This window comes from Myodes glareolus, chromosome 19 (assembly GCF_982192425.1).
Source record: "Myodes glareolus chromosome 19, mMyoGla1.1, whole genome shotgun sequence".
In the NCBI taxonomy this organism is placed as follows: domain Eukaryota; kingdom Metazoa; phylum Chordata; class Mammalia; order Rodentia; family Cricetidae; genus Myodes; species Myodes glareolus.
In genome coordinates this window covers 51,042,345-51,062,884 of record NC_142044.1, presented here as the reverse complement: position 1 = coordinate 51,062,884, position 20,540 = coordinate 51,042,345, and the positions used below count along the sequence as shown (strand labels likewise).

The 20,540-nt window shown below is 45.7% G+C and overlaps 1 protein-coding gene across 5 annotated transcripts in view; it reads left to right on the top strand.

Moving 5' to 3' along the window:
• Positions 1-17,462, top strand: part of Brd1 (bromodomain containing 1) — a 48,471-nt gene extending 31,009 nt beyond the window's left edge. For 2 of the 5 annotated variants that reach the window (XM_085678863.2, XM_048444911.3), the window contains 6 exons: positions 2,062-2,559; positions 12,157-12,292; positions 12,711-12,838; positions 14,569-14,678; positions 14,884-15,038; positions 16,018-17,462. In XM_085678863.2, the coding sequence (XP_085534989.2) occupies positions 2,062-2,559; positions 12,157-12,292; positions 12,711-12,838; positions 14,569-14,678; positions 14,884-15,038; positions 16,018-16,201 (1,211 nt within the window). In that variant the 3' untranslated portion in view covers positions 16,202-17,462. Of the gene's footprint in view, positions 1-2,061; positions 2,560-12,156; positions 12,293-12,710; positions 12,839-14,568; positions 14,679-14,883; positions 15,039-16,017 lie in introns of those variants that run through there. The other 3 variants (XM_085678864.2, XR_014997969.2, XM_085678865.2) reach the window with 3 other exon arrangements.
• The last annotated feature ends 3,078 nt before the right edge of the window (positions 17,463-20,540 follow it).

The following is a 20,540-nucleotide window of genomic DNA, read 5'->3' as shown; positions in this document are numbered from 1 at the left end:
TTCACCTGTTGTCTTGGCAGTAGTGACTTTGAAAGTTAAGCCGGGGGCAGAAAATGGGTCTTTGTTACCTCTTAGCTGTGGAGAAAATGGATGGCAGATCTTCAGTGCCTGAAGTCCTGGGCAAGGAGGCCCTCTGGTGTGTGGGCCGATTTCTGCTTTTCTAGTACTTATTGAGGCTGCCCATTAGTCTTGGCCCTGAAGAGGCCATAGGACTGGATTGGACATTGGAAATCTCAGTCTGTGTAAGATGACTCAGGTAGGAGGAAGAGGAGGCAGGAGGCAAATTATGCACTGAAAGTAAGTGGTCACCTGCCCTAGCCATATGCTCCTATGCCAGCCTGTATACCACCAGTGTCAGTGATTTCTGTTTTCACGTTGATGTGTACCAAGAGTGCCATGCATGACTCTGCACTGTTTCTGATCCCATCTTCTCAGTGTTCCTGTGTGCTGTGCAAATTCTGTGCTTTTAAAGTGGTTCATGAACCTAACCAAAGTGGGCAGGAAGAATTTTGTCATCATCCAACATGCCAGTGATTCAAGATTCAGCATTTCCATTTCATCGGAATTTTAATCTCCGAGTACAGATTTCTTGGCTCCTGTGGCATGAGTTTTATGCACTCTTATCTCCTGGATAAAGCTTTTCAACAAAAGACCTCGTAAATAGCAGGCGTTTTGTTGAGGTTGTGCTTCCACCAGTCGCCTTTAACAGGCTCCACGTGCACACGTTTAGCCCAAAGCCACCTCACTTGCAAGAGTGGCTGTTTTCTGTCTGGTGTCACTCTCAGCTTTGTGCTCCTGATTGGAGGTCCTTAGAAGAACTTCTTTGGCTTAGAACATTTGTTCTGAGTTCATCAAGTGACCCTGAGACATAAGTGGAACTTGTAAATTATGTAGCTTTTCATTTTCAAAGGGACTTTTTAATTTAAAGTATTGTGACATAGTGCAAATGTTTTGTGGGAAGTTTGTAGTTTGAATAAGATAAAGACCACACCTACTAATTAATGTATGCTACTTTGGATTGTTTAAATCGATGCTCTTGGTTGTTTGTAGGGAGACTCTCAGAATCAATCTGTCCAGAAAGAACCCTTATCAGTTAGCCCAGCAGGGCCTAACCTTATACCATGGGCTTCACTGCCATTCTGTTCCTTGAGCTTTTGTGTGTGTGAAGACAGGGAGACACTTCTCTCTGGAGTTTGAATTTAAGATTAAGATGTCAGGTCCATATTGGTTCATGCTGGTAAATTTTTCTTAAGTTTTATTTTATCTGTATAAGTGCTTTACCTGCATGGAAGGGCACCAAATTCATGTCTGGTGCTACAGAGGCCAGAAGAGGGCGCTGGATTCCTTATACTTGGAGTTACAGATAGCTGTTGGCTGCCATGTGGATGCTGGGAACTGAACTTGGGTCTCTTGTAGGAGCAACAAGCGCTCTTAACCACTGAGCCAGCTCTTCACTCCCATGTTGATAATTTGTGAACTCCTTTCTAAAGAGGTTGAAATAATTTTAAAGCTATGAGAATGGGACTCACTGGTAGACTGTGTACTCTCAGGGAGTGGGAGATGCTCCTGGCTCCACAAGAGTCCTCCCCAGTCACTCTCCGCTTTGGGCTTTGACTTAGCCCTGGTCAGACAATTTAATATTTGGGTTCTATGTCTTTGCCACCTTGTGGTACAGAATATAGTGCTATGGGAAGCTTTCAAGGCTCCCTTAGTTCTGTGACTGTTTAATTTTCCTCAAGGTAAGTGAATGTTAATGCAGAAATTGTCCTGAACTCAGATGAGAGTTTTAATATTGCTGTGTGAGAAATACTCTCTCACAGTTTTTTTCAGAAAGTAACTTGTGCACCTGGGCTTAGAACAACAGGCCCACAGTCTTTGGTTAGGGAAACACACACAGTGTTACCTGACGGCCCCAGGCTGCTCACTGCTCAGCAGACCATTGTGTGCGATGCTGTTTCCTTAATTGAATTAGTGTTTTGGTGGACTTCACATTTATATAAGTTTTATAATAGATTTTATAATCTTCAGTTTTCAAAATCACTTTATTTATAATTTTTTCAGGAGATAAATCTCCCCCTAAACTTGAACCATCAGATGCATTACCTCTTCCTTCAAACTCGGAGACTAATTCAGAACCACCAACCCTCAAACCAGTAGAACTCAACCCCGAGCAGAGTAAACTATTCAAAAGAGTCACATTTGATAATGAATCACATAGCACTTGCACTCAGAGCGCACTGGTAAGCGGACACCCTCCAGAGCCCACCCTCGCCAGTAGTGGCGATGTGCCGGCGGCGGCGGCCTCCGCAGTGGCGGAGCCATCAAGCGATGTAAACAGACGCACTTCTGTTCTCTTCTGCAAATCGAAAAGTGTAAGCCCCCCAAAGTCTGCCAAGAACACTGAAACCCAGCCAACTTCTCCTCAGCTAGGGACCAAAACCTTTTTGTCTGTAGTCCTTCCGAGGTTGGAGACTCTACTGCAGCCAAGGAAAAGGTCGAGGAGCACATGTGGAGACTCCGAAGTGGAGGAGGAGTCCCCGGGAAAGCGCCTGGATACAGGTAAATGTCAGGGGCTGCTGCCTCTCCAGGGATCTGTGCATATGTAGCCATGGTACTGAGCTTTTGGTTTTGAAGCATTCTCATTTCTAGAGATGAAGATAGACAACATGGATTCTCTTTCAAAAGCTGTGAGCTGTTTTCAGGCAGTGGCCATTCAGCCTCTTGGCAGCACAGCAGCTCTGCCCCTCCTTTGTCCCCTTTCTCCTTTCCTGTATTTTTTCACACATCAAGTGCAACTTTGAATGTGGTTTGATTGAGTACCTTTAATATTGTGTACATGTATGTGTGTAGACTGTAACCTGCCAATGGTCACACCTGACACTTAGTAACCCCAGTGTGTGTGTGTGTGTGTGTGTGTGTGTGTGTGTGTCTTCTGAGGTCAGTTCTCACTAACCCAGGACCCTAGATTTGAACCTGAACCATTCTTTCCTGAAGACTGCTTTGTCCCCTGGGTACTCTGAAAATAATCTGTCGTTTCATTACTTTGCAACATTGGCTTAAGAAATATTTTAATGTTTCTCCAGTTTTTTTTTTAATCTTGTTAGTACATACGCATTGTACTACTCAAGCCTGATGTAATCACACTCAAAAACACATCTCATTTACTGCTGAGATTATTTCCTTCTAATGGAGACAGATCTTTAAAAATGCTGAATTAGTTTATTTCTGTATTTGGTTGGGTTGGGGCATGCTGTAGTGTGCACACACATGGGAGTGGTGGTGGAATAAATCTAGAGAAAATGAGGAGGGGGGTTTGTTATCTCCTTTCACTATGTGGGATTCAACTCAGGTCATCAGGGTTAACAAGAGAATTCACCTGCTAAGCCATCACCTAGGCCCCACTACTAAACTGAGGTGTTTCACTTCCCAAGATGTTGCCATGTGTGCCTATACCAATAGCATCTCCATGAAAATTCCTTGTGCTGTGCCTGAATAATGCTGACTTGGTTTTCTCACAGCCTTCTATCTGACCCTCAGATAAAGTAGTGTGAAAGGGCGGTGTTACAGTTCTTGAATAGTGACTGTCATTACACCTTTTGGTACCAGCATCAGATTTTCAGCATTTCCTTTCTGTTAGAAACTTTTGGTTTTGGTCCTGAATTAAAGCTTGGTTATTATTCTCTGTCATCTTGTCATACCTAGATAAGTGTTTAAGTTACTTTTCTATTGCTGTGAAGAGACACCATAGTGAAGGCAATTTATAAAAGAAAGCATTGAATTGCGGCTCATGGTTTTAGAGGGTTAGGGTCCATCACCATCATCACCATCATTCCAGGAAGTATGACAGCAGGCAGGCATGATGCTAGAGAATTAGCTGAGAGCCTACATTTGATTTGTAAGCTTGAGAGTGGTGGAGAGAGGAGAGACAGCCAGGAAACAGGAGAGCGAACTCTAACTGGGAAATGGCCTGGGCTTTTGAAATCTTAAAATCCACTCCCAGAGACACACCTCCAACAAGGTCACACCTCCTAATCCTTCCCAAACAATTACACCAACTGGGGACTATACATTCAAATATATGATCTTATGAGGGGCATTCTCATTGGAATTACTACATTCTACTCCCTGGGTCTCTGTAGGCTTGTGGCCATAGCACAATGCAAAATGCCTTTAGTCTTTCTGAAGAAATCCCCATAGTCTCACAGTCTCAACAGTTTAGAAGTCCAGAGTTTCTTCTGAGACTCTTGGCAATCTCTTAATTTTAACCCCTTATAAAATCAAAATAAACATTTCACATGCTTTCAACATATAATGGTACAGAACACACATTAACATTACCTCCTAAAAGAGGGGAAAGGGAGTATAGTGAAGAAATACTGGGCCAAAGCAAGCCTTAAACCCACCAGGGCAAACACCAAATCATATAGTTCTATGTGCTGTGTCAAAGGGGTTCTAGCTTGCCTTCTAGCTTTACTGACTGCAAAACGCATCTCTCTCATGGACTGGTTCCATTCTGTGTATGCAGCTCTCCTTGGTGGACATCCCATGACTTGAGCAACTTCAGTATCTTGAGCTCCAGCACAATCCGGGCTTCTCTTTCAGAGCTTTGCACAATATCCTTTCTGGACCTCCCCGTGCAAGAATTCCTCTGTACCACATTCCTGAACTCAGTGGCTTTCCTTAGTGGTTCCTTTACTCTTGTATCCTCCAAGACTAAAGTCAACCACCAAACTGAAGAACTAAATTAGGCCACCAGCTTGGGATGAAACCTCTCCCTGCTTGAATTACATTGGCATAAGCTTTGTTTTGTTGTTGCTCTTTAGGAACAGATAATTCCTTAGGCCTTTTTCCCTCCTTACCCCCACAAGTTGCAGATTAGCTGAGTAGAATCTCATCCTAAGGCTACCACTCACTTTATTCCATTTCTTCTTATCTTTCTACATAAGCCTTGGCTCCAACATTAGATTTTTGTGGTGTCCTTGTTCTCTTCAAACTGTATTTTCTTTTTATCCCACTTGTTCTTTTTTGTTGTAGACATACATAAGAGTGATTACTAAAAACTAGTTAACAGTGGCATGGTTAGGTGAAATTTCTGCCCCAAAACTTAGTTCCACATTTTAATTTAGTCTCAGGCTGATTCTTAGTACAAGGACAAAAGCAGCTATGTTCTTTGCCAAAATATCTTAAGAATGATCGTTCACCCAGTTGCTAATGTTATTTCCTTCTGAAACATCTTGAACTGGGCCTCCGTAGTCTACATTGGTCTCAGTACTACTGTCTTCCAAGCTTCAATTAGGGTACCCATTAAGCCCTACTTACAATGTTCAACCCCTTTTCTTGTCCAAAGTCCTGAAGTTTTCTGAATTATTTCACCAAGCAGCATGGTCAGGCCTGTCACAGGAATACTCCAGTCCTGGTCCCGGCTCTCTCAGTTACTTTCCTATTGCTATAAAGAATAACTTTAATTTACTGTTCATGGTTCCAGAGGGTTAGAGTCCATCACCATCACGGTGCTGGAGAATTAGCTGAGAGCTAATACCTGATCTGCAAGCATGAGATAGAGGAAGGGAGAGCTAACTGGGGATGACTTGGGCTTTTGAGCCTGAAAACCTATCCCAGTGACATCTCCTACAAGGCCTCCTACCTCTAATTCTTCCTGAACAGTTCCACCAACTTGGGACCAAGTATTCAAATATAGGCTCTATTTGGGGTCTAGTCTCATTCAAACCACGACTAAGGAAATTGCATGTCAGCAGGGAACAACACATCGGTCTTGCTGATGAGTGAATTCTGTTTTCTGGAACCTTGCCAGGTGGTCAGGTCAGAGAGTTTAGTAGAACAGGCTGGCCTGGTATTGTCAGTGGGCTATTGACACCGCTTCATTCTTCCTGTCTATATGTTGGGTCCCTGAAGGACCTGAAGCACCACACCCAGAAGAGAATTTCTTGCTAAAGGCAACAAATGGTGATTTTTGTTGCAAAATAACTTCTTACAATTTTCTTTCTTTGTTACTTTCCTTTTTTTTTTTTTTTTTGGGGTATAGGATTTGTCTGTGTAAGTTCTGGCTGACCTGGCCTAGCCTGACTGGCCTGGAACTCCTTAGTAGACCAGGCTGCCCTTGAACTCACTGAGATCCACCTCTGCCTCCCAAGTGCTGTCATTAAAGATGTGTGCCGCCACCACCACCTAGCCACAAATTTTATTTCTTTTGTGTGTGTGAGGCTGAGGATTCTCCCCTCCCTCCATGCACAGGTACTGCAGATTGATCTGGCACAGGTACTGCCAGAATCCTTGTGGCAAGTTGTTTAGCATGGAGCCCTTTTTATTTTATTTTTTTTACATTTATTTATGTTTGCATACATGCCAGTGTGTGTGTGTGTAGGTCAGAAAATTCTCAGCCAAGTGAGTCCCAAAGAAGCATCAGATGTGTGTAGCAAGCATCTTTTCACTGACTCACCCTGCTGATGCTTTTTTTAAACATTTTGAGCAGACTGGCCTTGAACCTTTCCAGAACTTAACCAGGCCCAAACTCTTTAGCATCCTACCTCAGCTGTGATTACAGGCCTGTACTAATAGGCCCAGCTAATTTAAGTTTTACTTTGTACTCAGCAGTTTTTTAAGCACTTATTTATTTATTTAATATGTATGAGTCCTCTATCTGCTTGTACTCCTTTATGCCAGAAGAGGGCCTCAGATCCCACTATAGATGGTTGTGAGCCATCATCTGGTTGCTGGGAATTTAACTCAGGACCTCTGGAGGAGCAGCTTTTAACTGCTGAGCCATCTCTCCAGCTCATGTACTCAGTAATTTTATAGAAACTTCTTTTTCAATGCTCTCTTATTTTGATGAGTTGATAACATTTTAAAATTTAATAAAGACCAATTTCTTTCTTTTTAAAAGTAATAATAATTACTATTATTACTTTTTATTTTATGTGCATTGGTGTTTTCCTGCATGTATGATAGTGTGAGGCTGTCAGATGCCCTGGAACTGGAGTTACAGACAGTTGTGAGCTGCCATGTGGGTGCTAGGAATTGAACCCGGGTCCTCTGGAAGAGTAGGCAGTGCTGTGCTCTTAATCGCAGAGCCATCGCTTGAGCTCCTGATAAAACCCAGTTTCTATGAAGTCATTTTAATGTGCCACTGGAAGTAAAGATTGATGCTAAAGTTGTTTCACTTCTTGGGAGTTTGTATAACTATAGATTTAGTTTTTTCTAGCCATGTTTAGTGAAAGACTCTGGTGCCTGTTTGAGCTCACTGGAAGTCCTGTATTGCTAGTCATGGTATGGTGTCCTCTGGTGCTAGGAGATTGCTCAGTGAGTGTCTCAGTACCAGGTGACATGTGTGCACAGGATGGAGTGGAAATAGCTTTCTACCTCCTCAAGGCTCACATCTATCAGCAGCAGAGTCTGTTGACCCTGCAGGACACTAGCTCTCGCCACGTAGCTGCTGTACAGAGCCCTTGCTGTGTACTTGGCATCTTCTGCCAGGCTGCCCAGTTGGCCATATGGGCTCTGCTAGACCATTTGTCACCTGTGGGCTGTTAACCATGGAGTTCATGAGATGTTACTTATTTGCACATCTGAGTGAAGTTCTTTTGGGGTTCTCAGTGATAACGGTGAGTCCCAAACAGTCTTAACTATAGACCTTTAGTACATGTGACCCCAGTGCCTTTGATCCTGACTGAAATGGAGATTTCTGCTTTCTTATTCCAGAATGGCAGTAGATTTCAGTGGATGCATGGTGAATTCCTAAGCGCACTCCTGAGCAGCCGGGAGCCTTATTAGCACTAAGATCTGACCCTCAGGAGCAGGAGGCGTCCACTGCTACATCTGCCTGGCCCATGGTGGGCCAGGCACGGGCTGAATGGGCCCATCCTACCATCGGTGCTGGCTGCGCCTCCTCCTGAACCTTCTGGTGCTTTCTGCGCACCTGGATTTCTTGTTCCAAGTTGCAGTTCTTCGCTGTTTGAGGACTTGGAGTATTCAGAACCTTCTGATCTTTTCCAGGTTCATCTGGCACTGTGAACTTTTAGGGAATTCTCTGGTGCTCATCAGTGCACTGCAAGATTCCAAGTTAGATTAAGTATGGACTCATTTATTTTAAAACTGCCCACTCAAGGGCTCACTGCTTATGCCTGCGGGACGGGCAGAATGTGGGCAGTGCAGAGCATGGTGTGACTCATTTTATGGGTATCACATTTTTTGGAGCTGGCTCTGTGTCGTATGTTCTCTACTCTGACTGCTTGTTTATTCCCATCAATGGACCATCAGGCCAGGACCTGTGTCACATCTTACTTTGATACTCATGATGTGAAAATTCTCAATGAAATGGGTGGTGGTGGTAAGCATGCTAAATGTCTTCCATGGCCATAGACTGTTGAGGCAGGAGATGTTTCCTGCCCTTACAGTCAGACTAAATGGTTCTCACTGTTTTCCAGGTTCTCAGTTAAACACTAATGTGCTTGGGTAGCTCACTCTTTGGATCCTAATCCTTTTCTCTTAACCTCGACTTGGACTGGAGTTCTGCTAATGGCCTCTTGGAATACAAAGCCTTCGCTGCCTTGCTCCTAGTTTTTGAGGATCACATTGGAACCATCTGTTGAGCCATCTTTTAAACAGACACTCAGACACCTACCCTTGGAGGAACTCTATCCCTGGCCAGCCCACCCCTCTAAGTCAGCCCAGCAATGAGAGGAGCTCTGGTGCCTGAGCAGACATTTCGGCGCCTCAGTTCTTCCTGGTGGATAGATGTGAAGGAAGCAAGGAATGCCTAATCTGGCACAACCTGCCGTAGCTTGGACAACATAATCCAGCAGTTGAGCCACGTCCTGAGCACATCCAAAACTGGCCTATGATGACTGGGGGCTATGGTTAGGGCAGCCTGGGCTAGGTGTCTGAAGGGACTGTATATGCAGCAGTGGCTAAAATGGGGCCTAAATAGAGCTCCTTACTTGGTTGTTAGCATCTTTTATTTCTTTGTTCTCTACCTGATTTCCCTTCTTTCTTTTTCAGTTTCTCTTGGATTATTAAGCATTGTTAGCCTTGTTGGTAGCTGTGCAAATGCCTGCTGAGCCAACTGAGAAGTCCTGCTGGATGTTTTGGCCTGGTCTCTGGCCTGTCTTGGCCATGTGCAGCAGTGTCTTCATAGATCATACTCAGGAAATGCAGGTGGTGGGTGGGTGTTTGCTGTGCTTTTATTGAAAGGTTGACAGATGCACCTATTGTGTGATTCTTTGGGAGGCAACAAAGTAAAGTGTCATCAGGGATAATAGATACTTCTGCTACCACCAGATGGGACATAAGCTTGTTGATGTGCAATAGGTGGGAACAAGTTGGAGCTTTGAGCAGCACGGTCCTGTGCTGTCATGTTTCAGATGAGTCAATGGTGGGAGCAGAAGCAGGGATGCACACAGTGGCCACACTCTGAGGCACATCTAGGCCATGAGGGGTCTGTAGAGGGCGGAGAGGCTAGTCAGTCCTTCCTACCAGACCTGATATTCTCACTTGGCTTCAGCCTTGTGGGTTCTTGGCATCATGCAGGTTGGGAGTCCAGGATAGAAAGGATCGTGCCCTTACTCTGCTACCTGCCTGCCTCAGCTTTGCAAGTAGACCACCTGGAACTCTTCCCTGGGCTGTGGGTGTGAACTTTTTTCAGAGTGGGGGTCCTTTACTCGCCACTCTATGTACCCCAGTTGTCAAAGGGGAGGTTTTAGAGAAATGGTGGTAGTTAAGTCTTGGTCTGGACCTACCTTGGGACTTAATTACAGCAGCACATTTGTGGTATCCCCTGGGCCTGAGCAAGGTGTTTGGGCACAGCCTTGGTGTTTGTAGACAACAGAACCCTCTGCAACATGTGCTTGGGGGTCATTGACTCTGTCCAGGAGCCATCTCATTTTTTTTGTTTTGGTTGTCAAGGGTGGTGGCGGGTGTGTGTGATGTTAGACAGTAAGCCTTAGTGCTAGGCAGGCACTTTGTTCCCCATTCTACAGCTGATGAGAGAGGCAGAGAGGATTATGCCTGACTTTGTGTCAAAGCCATGTCTTCTTTAGGCAGTAACTGTAAGAGCTGTTGAAGCTTTGGTCTCTGACTCACATTGCCTCTCAGGACATGTCCAGGGCCTTGAAGCCCTCAAGAATGTGGACCATGAAAACATCCTTGTTTGGGCTGCAGCCTCTAGAAAACAGGCCTGGAGAACTGCTTTGCTCAGTAGGCCTCAGGGGTCTTTCTTGCAAGCTTCTCAAGTTTCACAGTGGTTGTGCCAGCTTCTTTTCAAAGTGTTGTATGTTTTTATGTAATGTGTGAAAAACTTTCTGTAAACTTAGGGGCCCAGATGCAGTATGCCTTGGTAATTAAACACTTGGGAAAACTAAAGAGACATTCAATCATATTTTTCCTTCTTAGAATTATAAACCTTAGTTTTTCCTCTTCTAGGACTGTTTAGGCCCTGACAAGGTACTTTGCTGTGACCATCCTTGCTGGCAAAACCAAATGTACGTGGGCTTTGCTTCTGGGGCCTATCCTGGGCCTTCTTCCTAGGACAGATGACAGTGATGGGCATCTGCTTGTCTAAGACCTTCAGATCCTCCGACTTGCCTGCTGCTACCCGCTCAACCTAGCAATGGCAAATATTCTGGCCTTGCAGTCTTCTCTATAATTATAGGTCCTGGAGCAAGGACTCTGCCCCCCTGTCAATCCATCCAGGTTGGGAGGGCTGCCTCTGTGTTGAATCTGCTCACCCAAGTCTGGGTGTCCCCCCACCCTCACTCCAGGCAGCAGCATATTCCACTGTCTCCTAAGAATAAGAACTCTAGGGCCTTAAGGCCCTTTAAGAGTAGGGTATGACTTCTTCCCTGTCATGTGCCTTCTGCTTTGCCAGTGATGGGGACCTGCTTGTCCAATAAACAAGAAGCTTCTCAGAGGCCTTGTCGGCATAAACCGATCCTTTACACAGAGTTTTGTGGGAGAATGCAGTGAAAACCTTGTAATCTAGACAGTCACTTCAAAGATTTCTAAGAAAATGTAAGTTTATGTTTTATTTTGGAAATAGTTTTTTACACTTTTAAGGATGTGGGAAGATGGGCATGTATGAAGAAAAGGTGTTTCCAGTCCCCCATTTCTGTCCCCTTCCCTGTTTCAAGCTGGTGCAGCCAGAAAGAGCCAGACAAGCAGATAGCCTGGGGGCATGAACCTCCTGATTCAGGGAACTCTGTGCAGGGGCCAAGGTTGTGCCTTTTTCTACTGACTGAAATGGAAGTTAGATTTCTGTGGGAGGAATATGGTAGTTGCGTTGACTCAGATTTGTCTGTATTAAAGTACTTTTCAAATATCAAGATGATGTGGTTGTGTTTGTCCAGACATTCATTTATCTGGCCACTACACGTTCAGCTTCCTATGGGGAGGTGGGAATGTTCTTCCTGGTGTTGCAGGGCCAACGTGCATGCTAAGGCAAGTGCTTTTTTTTTTTTTTTTTTTTTTGGTGGTGTTTTTGTTGTTATTTTGCTTTTAAAACTTAATTTTCTATTTACTATTCCCTAAAGTTCCACAGGTATCAATGTGTATTTGTGGAGTATTGTAGTGTTCCACCTCTCTAGGGTACTGGAGGGTCCTTGTCTAGACACCACTCATTCCTTGTAGAGTGGACAGTCCGACTTTGTTGGAAGCTCACAGAAGTACATGTGATATGTTAATTTGGGGAGTGGTAACAAATTCTTTTTATTTTGCATTCATGGAAGTTGTTGGAATCACTTGTGGAGTGTGTAGAACGTCCTTGACTGTTTTCACTATGATTTGTTGTGCTTATTTCATTCAGCAGTGTGTCTGTGTCCATTAAGGTCACCGGAATGAGAATAAAGATACTGTTTTTTCTGAACAAAGTGTTCTTTGTGGGGCTGGAGATGTAACTCAGGTGGTGGAGCGCTTAGCTGGCATGTTTTGATCTCTAGCACCACATGAACCAGGTGTGATAGGAGGTCGGAGGCGGGAGGATCAGGAAGCCAGAGCAACCTGAGCTCTTTGAAACCCTGTTTTACAGAAGCAAAGTTATTTGGAAAATAGGTTCTAATTTTAAAGAAGGCGGAAGTGCAGGAATAAATTGGGATAGAGCTACTGCTTTGGGGTAGGTGACCATGCCTCTGTCTGCTTCTTGTGTTCCAGGTCTCACCAATGGCTTTGGGGGTACTAGATGCGAGCAGGAGCCGGGCAGTGTCTTGGGGAGAAAAGCTGCGCCCCGACGGCGCTGTGCATCTGAATCCAGTATTTGTTCCAGCAACAGCCCGCTCTGTGACTCAAGGTAGGTCCTGTCCTCAAGCAGGGTGCGTGGCTTCCATCTGAAAACCTTGAGAAAGAAAGGCTGTTCTAGTATCTAGTTGATGTGTGTGCCCGCTATTCCGGGAAAGTTCCTTCTGAGTCAGAAGTAAATCTATATAAAAGGTTAATCTAAGTTAGTGTATAATTAACTTGCAGTTTGTATTTTCCACTCCCCAAATCTTTCTCTTACTGAGATTGTGGTCTGCATAGCCCTGCCTGTCTATTAAGTGTCCTTAACTGTCAGCTAGGTTAGGTGGTCCAAGCACCCTCATTGGAACAGGCTCACTTTTCTTGGGTCTCCATACCCTTGACAACTCAGCACCTGATGTAGGATGAAGCCACAGGCATGGGGCTCTTGACTGTAGTCTCAGTTTGACTCATCTCTGCTTCTTCTCCCGAAGTTTTAGTACACCGAAGTGTGGGCGAGGGAAGCCTGCCCTTGTGCGAAGGCACACACTAGAAGACCGCAGTGAGCTGATATCTTGTATTGAAAACGGGAACTATGCTAAGGCTGCCAGGATTGCAGCTGGTAAGTTGGGGTACCCTAGTTTTTTTATGTTTTAAATATATTTTTTTAAAAGATTTATTTATTTATTATGTATACAGCATTCCTTCCATGTATGCTTGCATGCCAGAAGAGGGCACCAGATCTCATTATAGATGATTGTGAGCTACCATGTGGTTGCTGGGAGTTGAACTCAGGACCTCTGGAAGAGCAGTCATTGCTCTTAACCTCTGAGCCATCTCTCCAGCCCAGTACCCTAGTTTTTTTGTGGGCATTTTGGAATACAATGGCTGGGGAGGCAAGGTCTCCCAGAGTCTGGTCTTGGTGGCTTGGAACTGAGTCAAGCCCCCACATTTGAGAAGGTTAAATGTGAACTTAAACTTATTTACCAGAGATTTGCTGTACAGGGCTTCAGGCATACCGTGGGCTACATTGTATAGACAGTCTGTGGGGAGGAATGACTTTGTCATGCTAGGATATACTTGGTTCTGAGTAATTCCTGATCTTGGGGTTTGCCCAGGTTAGGATCTGTCCAGGATATATCTGCTTTGACAACTGAATGCCACAGCAGGATTCCTAGTTTCAGGCCACAGTGTAAGGGAGGGGTGTAGCACAAATAATAAAAACCCAGAGACAGATAGTGGGTTCAACCAGAAGATCCAAAAAAAAAAAAAAAAAAAAAAGCAAAAGCAGCCAACCACTAGAGAGCTCTTACCTCTAAGAAATCCTCAGACTGAAAGAGAGCAAGTTCCTCTCTCATCCCGGCCTGTATTCCTCCCTAGTGCTGGGCTTAAAGGTGTGAGCCATCACCACCTGGATCTGTTTCTGCATTGATCTTAGTGGCCCAGGGTAGCCTTGAACTCAGAGAGATCCATCTGCCTCTGTCTCTCAATCCTGGGATTAAAGTTGTGTGCCACCACTGCCTGGCTTCTAGTGGCTTAGTTTTACCTTCTGGTCTTCATGCAAGCTTTATTTATTAAAATATAAATAAAATACCACTGTAGAGAGGAGCCTGCTGGGCTGATGCCGTGTATACCTTTCCTGTCAGAGTGGGCCAAGCCAACTCCAGGGATAAAAGCACCTGGTATTGCCTGAGGCATGGGGCTTGGGTGGGGGCCAACTCTCTGTGAAGGCAGCTGTGCTCTGTGTGTGTCAGAGATTACAAGGAAGCTAGTGTGGCCATCCGGGCTGCAGTGAGTGTGGTGGACGCGCTGGAGGTTCTGAGCATGGAGAGGCTAATGTGCTGTTTTGCTGCTGTGAAGCGGAACCAGGGACTGGCTGGACACCTGTTACCAGCAGTTTTCAGTGAGGGTTGCACACGGTGGACTCCTGGGATGTGTCTGGGGCTGCCGGGTGGACTCAGTGAGGCTTGGAAGAGCAGGGTGGTGGTAGAGCAAGCCAGGACTTGGATTTGGGTGTTTGGTTGTGTAATAGGCATCTGGCACATGCCAAGGACCCCATCCCTAGAGTTCAAGTGTGGTGAGGTAATGGGAACCTAGAGTCATAGGTCTTAGAGCTGGGGAAGGTGGGAGGCAGGGAGGCCTTTGATAGACTTCTAGGCCTGTTCTTCACAGGAGGAAGTGAGGTAATTTGCTTCTCCTAGATCGAGGTGGTGCCATAGGACTGTCCTGCTCCAGCAGCTAGGGAAGCTGGGATCTGAGTGGGACTTTTGTCAGCCCTCAGGCTTTGTGGCTATGCTGGGTGTGTTGGGGGTTCTCCGGCTGGTCCTGATTCTGGGGTTCCCCTTTTTCTAGAGGTGGGACAGAACAGCATGTGGATTTCTACTGATGCTGCTGCCTCTGTCCTGGAGCCCCTGAAAGTGGTATGGGCCAAGTGCAGCGGCTATCCCTCCTATCCAGCACTGGTGAGTCTGGAGGCTGTGAGTAGGGCGTTTTGTTGGGCCCTGGGGTGGGGCCCCAGTGCATGCTCTGCACCTTGCAGTTCCTGTGCTACCAGGGATGTGTGGTTGTCGTGGCTTTGGAGGCAGGTGTGGGAGTGGCTGTGAGCTTGTAAGGCATGTGGCCCTGAGTTTGAGAATGCTCTGAGTGATTGGAACTTGTCCTTGGCAGATCATTGACCCCAAGATGCCACGAGTGCCTGGCCACCACAATGGTGTCACCATCCCCGCCCCACCCCTGGATGTGCTGAAGATCGGTGAGCACATGCAGACCAAGTCTGAGGAGAAGCTGTTCCTTGTTTTATTTTTCGACAATAAGAGAAGCTGGTGAGTGTTGTGTCTGTGGCTCAGGCAGAGCTGGGATCTTTTAGCCCCAGGGCTTGGCTTGACCCAGGCTGAGTCAGGTTGTCTCCAAGTAGTCTGTGTCCTGGTCCTTGTCTAAGAAGGGCACTGTTCATTGACACCATGGGGATTGAGGAGTGCTGCTTACTTTCTACCTCACAGCTCCTATCACTCACTACATCCCAGAATGGCTCAGGATGTCTTCATATCTTGCTCCAGGTTCCCTTGCATGGACTTCTGACCCTACTGTTCTGCTGGGACACAAGGGTCACCCCCTTCCTGGAGTTCCCTGTCCATCTCCCCTATCCTGCCTTCACTCAGCTACTGAGGGACCCCTGTTTTGCTATGGTTCAGATCCTAAGACAGGTGTTACCTGCTGACATCTTGACCTTATTTAGTTGAGTCCAGATTTTTATGTGGCCTTAATGACTGGGAGTGCTTAGGACTAGGAGGTTCTTCATAGCTCCCTGTGGAAACTGAGCAAGTTCCCCCTTTCCTCTCTGCCCTGACTGGCAGCTAGTGTTCATCAGTGAGGCTTATACTTGCTGGTCCTGTTTCTGGAGTCTGTTCCTCCATCCTAGAATGCCTCCTTACTTGGTTCCAGGGTTCGCTCACCTATGTTATGTGCACATATCTGTTCTGCTTTAACCCTTGTGTGCATATGTGTGTGTGCCTAGGCTCACCTTGTGTATCACATATATGTATTCTTGGGCTTGTCCTGTGTACACAGCTGTATGTTTCCGACTTCTCTCCATAGCCACTTGGATGTGTTTGGGAAAGAGGGTGGTGTCCTGAGTCCAGGACTGGTGGATACACTGCACCCAAGCCATCCTGCCTGAGGCCCAGAATGTAGGGAGATTGGGTTGTGTACTGCCACGTTCCTTTTTATACACAGGGCCTGGTGGTTGGTCGCCCTTAGTGAGAATGGGTTGGTGGTTCTTATGTTCTGTCTTCTCTTTAAAAGGCAGTGGCTTCCCAAGTCCAAGATGGTTCCTCTGGGTGTTGATGAGACTATCGACAAGCTGAAAATGATGGAAGGGAGGAACTCTAGCATTCGGAAGGCCGTGCGGATTGCATTTGATCGAGCCATGAATCATCTGAGCCGGGTCCATGGAGAGCCAGCCAGTGACCTCAGTGACATTGACTGAGGTAGCTTCCAGCAAAAGGCAGTGACCAAAGCCACAGTCAGCCGGGAGCCTTGTCTATAGTGTTGATAAGCTGTACATGTTTGTATATTGTTCAGAACTTAACTTATTCTGATTTTCTAGGCGTAGTTCTTTAATTCTTTTTCCCCAGGGAGGGGGAGGTTTCACTTTCAAGTTTTCTATGAAACCATCTTGTCTTGGCGCTTTGCAAGTGGGGCAGGCGTGTTCCGAGCAGTGCGGTGTGGGTCTCCCACTGGTGGTGCCGCGGCCTCACTTACTTTAATCTGTAGTTTTTTTTTTTTAAAAGACTTTTGAATGTTTAATAATTTTGTAGATCATGCTCTTTACACAGAGTACCGCTTATTTAATAAGACGGGATGTAAATTTACAATGACAAATGTGTATTTTAAGAAAGAAAATGACATTATTTTGAATGGTACTTTGTGCAAAGAGGGAATAAATTTATGCTGTGTGCATCACTTGCAAATCACCAAAAATGTCCCGCCAGCTGCTGCCGGGCAGGGCCTGTTCTCATCGTCCTGTCTGCCGTGAGTCTCCTGCTCCGCCCTGACTCCTGCAGGCGTGCCTCCCAGCGGGTTATTTATTGTAGAAAGTGTACTCATTTGCTTTATAATGAAAAATAAATTTGCAAAGGTATATTGATATGCATTTTTATACAGGCACATAAAATTCAACTTTGGTGTGGGAGCAGAATGTGTTGCGTGGTTATATACATGACTGGCCTGTGTGTACTTTGATTTTGTAACTTGTAATCTTTTGTTTACAATGAGGGGCTTTCTGTAACTTGTTTTAATTTAGAACACTTTGGTAGCAATAGATCTTTGGATACATTTTTGTATGGTACATGTGATGTATATAGAATTAGTACTTTATTTTTATTTTTAAGAGGTAAAGCATTATGTTAGGGGGGGAAAGGCAGGGTGGGTTTCCAAATTTGCATTTTTATATTAAAAATAAAGTGAAGATTTGGACAGTGTGGCCCTCTCATTCCTGCATCACTAGGAGGCTGGGTGAGCTGTAGCCCGAGGCACATAAGGGCACTGGGGCCTTGAGAGGGTGGTGTGACCAGGTAGATGACACACTTGACTTAACAGTTCACCTGGGATGGCATTATTTATTATTTTGCCTAATCATATTTTTATTTTAAAGCTAAATAGTTACTAAAAATTTCAAATGTTCTTTTAAGTCTACATGTTTGTAATATCTCCATAGAAACTTGAAAATAAAAAGTCTTCCTTTGGTAGTTTTGTCCCGTGTTTGGCAGATGCTCATATGCCCAGCATTCCTTTCTACCTCTGAGGAAGACTGGGGTGGACCAAGGCCTTGAGGCTGGCATGTTCATGGTGGGCAGACACTGTTGGTTCTCTACCTGACCTCTTGCTGTTGAGTCTGGTTTGAGCTGTGGTTGACCTTTGCTCTGGGACAATCTGTGGGGTGGAGCTGCTGCAGGAGTATGGCTTGGGGTGTCCTGAGACCTAGAAGGGTACAGTAGCTATCCTGGGTTGGAAGCCTGATGTCATTCATCATCCCTGGTTCCGGGGAGCCAGGGCCAGATGTCCCCACCTGGGTGATTGTCTGAAATCTTCCAGAGCTAGCCTGGCATTTTCCAGCTCTTATTTCCTGTCTCTCCAACCCCCTTTTCCAGATCTCATCCTGTACTTACTGTGGTGTCTAACCACTGATTCCAGTCTGTTCAGAACTTGCCCAGTGTCAATACTTTAGTAGGTATCGCTAGACTAGCTGACTGGCCACGCTGAAGCCCACCAGGTGTCGTTAGCCCTTGAGGCAGGACTGGGAGCACCCTCTTGGGTGTATTTTGAGTTGGCCATCATGGCCCTGACTGTGTAGTGCTGGGAAGTATGTTTTGTGTCTTAGGAGGCCCCGCTGTCCTGCCACACTCACAGCCTCGGTCGTGGGACTGGGGCTTAAACTGCTTTTTTAAGAAACGTTTTTTAATTGAGTTTTTTTTTTTCTTTTAGTTTTTTGAGTTTTGCTGTGTAGGTTTGGAGCCTGTCCTGGAACTTGCTCTGTAGACCAACCAGGCTGACCTCAAATCAGAAATCCGCTTGCCTCTGCCTCCCTAGTGCTAGGATTAAAAAGGCATGCATCACCACCGCCCGATTTGAATTCTGATTTTTAAAGAAATCTTGAATTCCATGTGTGTGTACAGTGAACTGTGGTTATACCACCTGCATTCCCCTCCTGTCACTCTTACCATATTACCATATGGGCCCGGACAGGCCCATGCCCTCTCCCCAACTTCATATCATTGTTATTGTAAGCACACTAATTTCAATCAATGCTGTCCATATGTGCATGGGTCTGGGGCCATCTGCGGAGCTTGGAAACCTTACCAAAAAGTCTTCGTCCTTCAACAGCCATTAACTGCCAGCAGCTCATCAGTAAGGAGTGGGGCCTGTAGATCATTGACCTCACCTCTGCGGGCTTTTGCTGGTTGAGTCTCAGTGCTGGTTTTGTCAGGCAGCTACAGCTGGCAGCCGTGGGTCCATGAGTGTGATTCAGCATGTCCAGAAGACACCATCTCGCAACACTCAGCTTCATTGTGCACCTCTTACAGTTCCTTCTGTTCTTTTCCTTATCTCCTCCAGGATGTTCCCTGAGCTTTGTGGTGTAGAGTGTGTGATCCTATTTTGGGCTGAGCACTCAGTCTCATCTAGGTAACCAGCTGGTTAGTGTGTTTCTCCATGGACGACTGCCCACTGCAAAGAGACGTGGCTCTGCCTAAGACTGGGAGCCGCCCAGGTCCTGGGTCAGATCCATTGTGCTTCTGTCTTGGGGTTTTTATTGCTGTGAAGAGACACCATGACCATGGCCTCTCTGTCTCTGTCTCTGTCTCTCTCTGAGACAAGGTTTCTCTGTATCCTTGGCTGTCCTAGAATTCACTCTGTAAACCAGGCTGTCCTCGAGCTCACAGAGATCCGCTTGCTTTTGCCTCCCGAATGCTGGGATTAAAGGTGTGTGCTACCACTGCTGGCCACAGCAACTCTTATAGATTATAAATAACATTTAATTGAGGTGGCTCCCCCAGTTTCAGAGGTTCAGTCCATGATCATTAGGATGGGGAGCATGGCAGAGTGTAGTACCCAGATGAGCTGGATCTGAGAGTCCTTCATCCTAACTCAGGCAATGGAAGCTGACTGACACACTGTACAGTATCTTGAGCATAGGAAACTTTGAAACCCGCCCCCACAGTGACACTTTCTCCAACAAGGCCACCGCTCCTATTAGTGCCACTCTCGGCCGGCAGGGGTGGGGGCCGCATTTTCTTTCAAAACTACCACAGCCTCTCTTAGCTTATGCCATGTAGAGAAGAGGAGCTGGCTTGGGCCACATCGTCTTTCTCTTTCTCCTTTATGCACTTGATTCTGTGGAAATGGGATCATGACACTTAGCACGTAGCTGCCTCCTGAATTAGCAAAATTGCAGACCCAAGACATCAAACTAAGATGCTGTTTATATAAAAATTTCAGAGTGAAACTCAGATTATGTGTCCTAACTTGAAAGACAAGTTTTCTTTGAGAGATGCAAAACTGACCGTACTTGAGCTATGAAGCCCACACAGCTCAGGCCACATGCATGGAAAGCAACAATAAAAAGCTTAGATTTCTACTTAGTTTTAAAAATTATAGTTAAAAAGGGTCTGGAGAGGTGGCTCAGTGGTTAAGAGCAATTGTGCTTGCAGAGGACCTGGGTTTGATTCCCAGCTACCACATGGCAACTCAAAGTTGGCATCCAATGCCACCCTCTGACCTCTACAGGTATCAGGCATCCATATGGTACTCATCCATCCATAAAGGCAAAACACTCATAAAGTAGTAAAAATAACTTTTGAAAAATTGTGGTAAAAATGTGGAAAAACAGCCTTTTTTTTTTTTTTGTCAAAAGTGACTACAAACAAAATCGGTTGTGGCCTCACCTCAATAGCATACCCTTGTTGCAAAGTCCCACCTGATAGGCAGGAAGTCAAGATGAAGCCAGTGGACGGTTTGGAGGTGTGACTTCAGGAAATGTTGAGCTGTGTTGGTCTTGCCCCTCCTTTATAGAGACTGGGACACTGTGATGAATGAGCTGGAGCAGCCATTTTCCACCACACTGAGCATGACAGCCACAAGACAGTGAGGCCCTGTGGCTGCAGTTGTCCTCCCTTGGGCCTGAACGTTTGTGATAGAAACACGTACACCTTAAACCCACAGTCGTTTTTCTTTACAGCTGGTAAATTTCAAATGGTTCAAAAGCAAGGAAAACAAAGCAGGGCAGTGGTGGTCCCTCTGCCTTTAGCCCCAGCACTTGATAAGCCAAA